Source organism: Pygoscelis adeliae, unplaced genomic scaffold (assembly GCF_000699105.1).
Source record: "Pygoscelis adeliae isolate BGI_AS28 unplaced genomic scaffold, ASM69910v1 Scaffold154, whole genome shotgun sequence".
Taxonomy (NCBI): Eukaryota; Metazoa; Chordata; class Aves; order Sphenisciformes; family Spheniscidae; genus Pygoscelis; species Pygoscelis adeliae.
This window is the reverse complement of record NW_008825113.1, coordinates 934,637-942,197: the sequence shown is the minus strand read 5'-3', so window position 1 is coordinate 942,197 and position 7,561 is coordinate 934,637. Positions and strand designations below refer to the sequence as shown.

Genomic DNA, 7,561 nt, shown 5'->3' with positions numbered 1-7,561 from the left:
ACAAACTATCTCCATAATCCTCCATTTCTGTGTATTACATTGTGGGGGGAAAAAAAAAAAACCACGAAAATTTAGAGTTTGCATTTCACTTTTGTCTTTTCCAAAAGCATGTACATTTTGATCAAGGTGGAGACTGGTTTGCCAACCTCTGCAAAATTCAAAAAAGCAATACAAATTTGGTAATTACTTCTGTTCCTGAAATAGGGTAGAAAGCAAAAAGAAAGTTTAATACTTAGAACAAACGTGAGCTTTCATCTCCTCTCAAACAGGAAAGCATGTCCTAGTCAAATGGTTGCACGCTTACTCCTTTCTCATTTTTTAAGTTACAAATTAACATTAGCTTAAATCTGGTTACAGTCAAATGTGGTTGTTCTCCTGGCTTTTTGCTAGGAAGCCTTTCTGTCTTTGCTCAATCTATCTGTCAACAGGAGTGAGATTCCACCATAGGTATTTGAAGGTAGATATCAACTACACCCAGTAGGGAAATATCTCAGAATATTGATTCTTTCCTATTCAGGCACTGTAAAACAAAAAAGGACTACAGGGTTCAGTACCGTGCCCTGGAAAACGCGACTTGACTCAATTGCTTATGGTTTGAACAAGAGAACTACTAGCAAAACATCCAGTTTCAGTTTACAAGTTGCCAGTGATGGACAATCAGTCAGAGCATCTGACAGTTTGTTCCAGTGGTCAACTAAAAATATGCCTCTTGTTCCTAGCTAAAATTTATCTAGGTTCAGCTTCCAGTCAGGGCATGCTGTTATGCTTTGTTTACAAGACTGAAGAAGCCTGCCATCCTATTAACTAGTGGTCAGTTCACCTTCTGATCCTTCTCTTTATTAAACTGACTGCTGAACAACTGAAGGCCTCCACCTCAGAGGGATGTTCTCAAATCCTTCAGTTATCCTTGTGGCTATTCTCCCCATCCCCTCCAATTTTTCATAATTTCTGAGACTGTAAGTGGACACAGCAGCAGCTACCTCTGTGCTGAATTCAGAGGTAACATGACCTATTTCTCCTCCGTAGCCCTCCAATTGTTCCTCAGTCTCTTGCCTCTGTTACTTCAAAACTGAATACTAAGCACAACTAAGTGTGAAGCCACCTCTGGCATTAGAAGATGTCACAGCTAAGAAGCACCTTCTTTCAGCAAGGAAAGGGAAAAGAGCAGGCTGATGAACAAACAAGTACATCTCTTCCCCTATACCTAGTGCAGACATGGTATTTCTTTAACTCTTAACATTAACTACTCAAAGAAGACATAAAAACAATGTTGTTTTAAGTCATGTATCTTATGCACTTAAGAGATTTTTACTTTGTGCTTGTCAATACTTGACACGATGCTATTTCCTCTACAATTATATATAAATTTTATCTCAAAACCAGAGCCTCGTCCATTTATCAGAACTACTGTAGCCACTAATTTTAGAAAGCTGTCTGTATATTCTACGTCTTGTAACTGGTATGTGATAGATTATATACAAATTCATATTCTCTTACATAAAGGAATAAGCTACTGACTAAGTTAGTTTGGAGTGTCTTACTGTAAAGCTAGCAGAATATCATTTATACATCAGCTATCAATAAAAACTACTAAAATGAGCAAATGCAGACAGAGAACTTACTGTCTGTAAATGGTGTAAAATGAAGTACAGAAGAATTGAATACTTCAGTTCCTATGAAGCTCTGAACCAATGCAGAATACTCAGGGAAAATCTTGTTAAAATCATCTGTCAGATTACAGGAGAGTTGTGTAATATTTGAACATTGTTTAGCAGTCTTCCAGTTCCTGTAAATGAAAACAAGTTAAAAAAAGATCAAAATAATCTATCAGGATTCTCTGATACAAAAAAGCATTGGTGGGGGGGGAAGCATTTCCGAGGGGAAAAACAGACAAAAAACAAGAAAACCCCAGCCTTAGTATTTTGAGTCGATAAACATTAAAAGTCAAATTTGTGTCTTTTAAAATAAGACTTGCCTGCGGTCAGTGTACAGCACGCGATAGTATGTTGGCACAGTTGGATCGCTTTTTGCCTGCCAGGACAAAATGTGCTGAAAATTGCAAGATTTCATTTGTAGGTCATGAGGTGGCCCTCCCAGAGATCTTTCTGGAAGTGGAAAAAAAAAAAACAAAACCAAACAACCCACCAATATGAATGGCAAACAAATGTGAGATTGCAACAATTCTAATCAATAAACGCAATTAGAACAGCCCAGTATTTGCCCCAAAATAAAGCAACCACAGAACAGAGCTCAGCACAATAGAAACAACAATGCAAAGGACTGTCCTCCTGTATTATATTTCTATTAAGTTCTCTCTTCAAAAAGCATGAAGTTTTAAAACAATGCTTGGTGAGAATATGCAAGTTTTTTTGAACTGTGTTAGGAAAAGCATTTGAAAGACAATAAAAACTCTTACCAGACAAGCTGCAAGAACAAGCTGTAGACAGAACGCTGATGTACACTGGAAAATGAAACTACGTATTAATGCATTTGTACGTCTACAATGTCTGATTATTAGCTTTTTATTGGCAATATTAATTTGCAACAATACTCAGTATTCCCTCAGTGGAACTGTTTCTTTCTTTCACATCATCTTTCTACTACTTTCCTCTACCCTTCCCTCCTTCCCCAGAGTATGGAATGTCCCCTTCCAACCTCTATCATTAATTCGAGGCTCCTAGGAACTAGTTCTTTGATAACTACACAGTGGTTCAGGCTTATGCTGATCCCTGCCAGGTAAGGTTCAAGACTCAGTGTGAATAAACGTACTTAAGATGTTCTTATCAAATACTCTCTTAGAGGATTCTGACTATATTTCAGGTAGCTCACTGTCTATTAAACACCGTTTTAAGTCATGACAAGAATCTTAAAACTGGTCTGGGAAAAGATACTATTACTGCTTGAAGAACGTCATTGAATCATCTTCACAGATGTCCTTCTTTGCTAAACGTGGGGAGTCCTCAAGGCTGTAGTTTAACAATTTTGGTATATTACTCACTGTCTTCAGTCAGCTAACTCCTGTAACTCCCTGTTTCAGGCTCTATTTCATAACTCCCTCTCTATTTTGTGTCCTGTTTCTGTAACATTTCCCTGTGGGTGTTTAACTCTACAGCATTCTATTCTCTGCCTGCAAAAGAAAAGAAAAAAAAACACCAACAGATGCTGCAACTCTTCTTCTCCTGTCACAGGGCGTGGGTGAGGCCACATTCAGCCTGTCAGTCAGGCCTACTGCCCGAGTTATCTCTTGAACCTGGCCTTCTGGCAGATCCTGACATATAGAGGTCCCCACATCTTCTTGTATAGCCTCCGTAAGAGACTGTTCGTTCACCCAGATTCTCACTGTATCCAGAATTCTTCTCCTTGACCAACCCAGTCTTGCATCATTCATATCTTTTCAGTGTGGTGCTTCAAGCCATTCTTGAAGTTATTGTTTTGACCCTTCTAATTTTTTTCTCAAGATCCTTTAGCTCCCTTCCGCCTTCTGAGTGCAACAAATATAAACTTCCTGTCCTCATTTTAAAGGTATTTTGTGGCCTATCCTCCTACTGATGAGATGCCTACTCCCATACTCAGTTGGTGAAAGAAATTATTAGTGCAATTTGCAACATGCATGCTTTTGACAAACTCCATGGAAATATCTGCAAAATTACTTCATTATTTTCCCTAAACTCTTCTCCCTAAACCCTCTACCCAAAAATATGACAATACCTAAAACACCGCTGGCCTGCTACCTCTGTTGAACTCTGCTGATTAATACTGCCTTAACATGTTCTTTTATTCTCCTCATCTCACTTAGAATGGTAACTTCTGTAGCATGAGGAATGTCTTTGACTTTACATTTGCACAGCAACTAACGCAGTAGCACTCTGGTCCACAACTGAGGTTCTCAGGTGCCACACTATGACAAATAATGTAACAGAACTACCCGATGTGTCAACAAAATGTGCCACAGTAAGAATGACCATGAAAAGAGGAAAGAAATCTGGGACATACCTCATTAAAAAATTAAAACAATCTTTATGGAGATCTACAAATAATGGATAAGGCAGGACTATCACAGAATGGTTGAGGTTGGAAGCGACCTCCGGAGGTCATCTGGTCCAACCCCTGACTATGTGAAACATAGTACCAGAATACATATCCCTGGTAAAGTAGAGGGGATTCAGAACAGTAGTGGGTCAGTGGGAACAGTCCTGTCCCAGACACACTGGGAGAATTTCCTAATGGATTAATGCAGTTATTTTATGATCCTTGTCTACTTTTGCAGAGAGTACTGGAAGAGGAAAGGAAAAATTTCCTACTCGATTAATTAAAGAGATATCTGCACAGAATCTTTAAGGCTGCAGAGAAGTGCCTTAAAAATTGCCCTTTAATTAGCAGTGGGCACACACAGAAGCACACATAAATACACTTGAGCACCTAAGTTTGTTGAAATCATTTGGGATGGATACTTAGCCAAGTATCTCCTATAAGTCTGGCTCTTCAGACATCTGTCTCACAAATATTAAACTATGCTCCCAGCATCCCTTCTGAAATGAGATGCAAAGAGATTAAGCAACTCACTTGAGTTGCACGTGCAGCAAATTTATATTTTCACAAGACAGAAAACTCATCTTTTCCAAGCTTCATTTTGCCATTCAAACCACAGATGCTTGTACATCTTCCTTTTGCACTTGTTCTTCTATGTTATTACTAAGTAATAAACATCCCCTTAGAGAAGTGCAGTTAAAAGTAGAACAATTGAGTTCTTGCCATATAATAACAGATCACCTATCTGGAAAAAACATCCAGTGGGTATGAATAACAAAGCAATACTTTAACAGTTATTATTCTTTACCTGAACACAAGCTCAGATTTGTAATCCTTTGTGGCAGGAATTCTCCCTTCTCCCAACAGGCACACAGCCTTTAGCACATTAAGGCTATTCCCACTATAGAAACAGAGAGTGTCGGTGCACAGACTCTAGTAATGACACACTTCCTTGGAGCAAGCCCTTTGGATTAGGAGATGCAAACAGTTTTTTGCCATTCTCTCTTATGCTGGCCACCTCACATGTGTCAGCTGTCTTGCTGATGCATTTCCTGTTGACATAAATGTTTTTCTATTCTGTCCATATTTGTGATTTTTAAATGCCTCTCCCCTATCATGAATGTTAATCAACATCAAATTCCATTCATCTAGAGTTCACGCTGCCTCAGAACTTTGTTTCAACAAACATGTTGGAGATACTTGGAGAGTTGCAAAATTTTGTAGGTTACACTCTTACATAAGAGACACAGACAAGAAAAAAAAAATCTTACACCAAATAACTTGGAAAATTAAGACTGGAGAAATAAAGATGGTCTGTAAACTGAATGGGGAATCTTCTTTACCATTTTATCCTTTTTACAGAATTAAATGATCCTATCAAAACAGTTTCTCACTACAGCTACAGCTCAGCCAACAAACTATGTTTGTTGTGCCTGCTAATCCAGAAACTAAGGAGTCCTGAAAAAAATTAGGGTAAGAAATGAAACACAACACATCCAACGAAGAGTTCACTGGACATTTAGAGAGGCAAAATGCAGTATGCTGTTTCAGAGCATTTCCTTCTTACAGGAAAATCATGGTTTATGTATAGAATGGAGTATGTAGAATATAATACACTAGATTCTTGATTCTGTGAATTATTCCAGGGAGAGCTCTATCATAAGATGATGGTATCTTACTTCAATAACTCGGGAGGAGTATTGGTGGAAAAATTAGCAGTACTACTCCTCTTACAATATAAAGGTACAGGCAACTTACCAAGTTGATAAAAATGCATTGGTCCATGCATCAGTGTTTCCATAGTGATTAAGAAATACAGGCTACTGATTGTAAAATAAACATTTTGCTTCTGTACCTGCAAATACATTAAAAACAATCACATTCAGCAAATCATCTTAGTAAATTACTTGCAAGTAAAATGCGGTCTACCTACAAAGAGTTATTTTAACCTCTTCAATGTTTGGGGGAGGCAGTGGTATTGAAACAGTTACTGCTATTGGGGGTGGGGAGTGGGCAAGGATACTCAGATTAGACAGGCAATTTTATGACAATAGCACTTTCCTTTTTTCACATGGAAAGGGCTCTTACCATTTCAAATAAATACAGAAAGCATTGTATGATTATTTGTATTAATTTTCCATGAAGATAGCATCTGAAAATTCTATGCCCCACTCACTCCAACTTATTAAATACAATGAAAATAAACATTGCTTGGCTTTATTTGAAATATTACAAGAACTCATCACTGTTGTAAAAAAATGTTTCCAGAAAGAGGGTAGATCAAGAGGGAGGTTAGGAAAAAAATATTATAAAATTATTAATTATAAGGAAGTTACAAAGTTTGTCACAATTTTTTAAATACATAAGATCTATTAAAATATTCCCTCTCCTCGATGTTACTATTTTACTCTATTTTCCTCATAGCATTAATATTCGCAGAATCTGGTTTTGAATTACAGGCAAAGTACTAAGGAACAACTGTGAATCTATAGATGGCTGGGCAAGGGTATAACTATTTCCAAAGAATCTTCTCCTCAGGTTTAATACAAATGAATTGCTTTTTAATTTAAAATTATTTTTAAATACAACTTAAATTATTTTCTCTGCAAAACAAGCAGCTTAAAATTTAAAATCACCACAAAGCATACTATGGTCAAACTTAACGCAGTATGTTAAAATCAGATGAATTAAAAAACACCTTATCTGAGATGTCAATCTTCCTCTGCTCAAAGTTTTAGCATGAGTATAGGAAGTCACTGGATAAATGTTGAGAACCTGTATCTGTGCAACTGATAATCATAATTCCATAGACAAAGAGAACATTCTTTTCATTTCCATTTGGTTTATTTTATTAATTCATTCACGCATGACGAATATTTAGGAGATATAAAATACCAGTCTTCCTCTTTTCAATCCAAATTAAAAATGATGGATAAGAAGATAAGATTTACTAGTTACAAAATCTTTAAGTTTATCACTGATATCAGCAAACCAGAAAGCGATTAAGTCACACACATCTATCAAGTCCATTTAGTTTTGGCACTAGTGAATATGACAGTGTCCTGGTTTCAGCAGGGATAAAGTTAATTTCTTTCCTAGTAGCTGGCATAGTGCTCTGTTTTGGATTTAGGATGAGAATAAGGTTGATAACACACTGATGTTACAGTTGTTGCCGAGCAGTGCTTACACTAGTGAAGGCCTTTCCAGCTTCCCATGCTCTACCGACTGAGAAGGCTGGAGGTGCACAAGAAGCCGGGAGGGGGCACAGCCGGGACAGCTGACCCAAACTGGCCCCAGGGATACTCCATACCATGTGACGTCATGCTCAGTACATAAACTGGAGAAAGCTGGCTGGGGGGGCCACTGCTCGGGGACTGGCTGGGCATCGGTCGGCGGGTGGTGACCAATTGCATTGTGCATCACTTGCTTTCTATATTCTTCTTATTATTATTACTATTATTAGTAGTAGTATTTTATTTCAATTATTAAACTGTTTTTATCTCAACCCACGAGTTTTCTCACTTTCACTCTT

At 37.7% G+C, this 7,561-nt stretch overlaps 1 protein-coding gene across 1 annotated transcript in view; it reads right to left on the bottom strand.

The window, feature by feature from the left end:
* Nucleotides 1-5,859, bottom strand: part of IFNAR2 (interferon (alpha, beta and omega) receptor 2) — a 19,234-nt gene extending 13,375 nt beyond the window's left edge. Inside the window, exons 1-4 of the mRNA XM_009327943.1 lie at nucleotides 5,788-5,859; nucleotides 2,417-2,461; nucleotides 1,976-2,105; nucleotides 1,623-1,786 (exon numbers count right to left, since the gene is read on the bottom strand). Of these exons, the coding sequence (XP_009326218.1) occupies nucleotides 1,623-1,786; nucleotides 1,976-2,105; nucleotides 2,417-2,461; nucleotides 5,788-5,830 (382 nt within the window). The 5' untranslated portion in view covers nucleotides 5,831-5,859. The remainder of the gene's footprint in view (nucleotides 1-1,622; nucleotides 1,787-1,975; nucleotides 2,106-2,416; nucleotides 2,462-5,787) is intronic.
* Nucleotides 5,860-7,561: the final 1,702 nt, after the last annotated feature.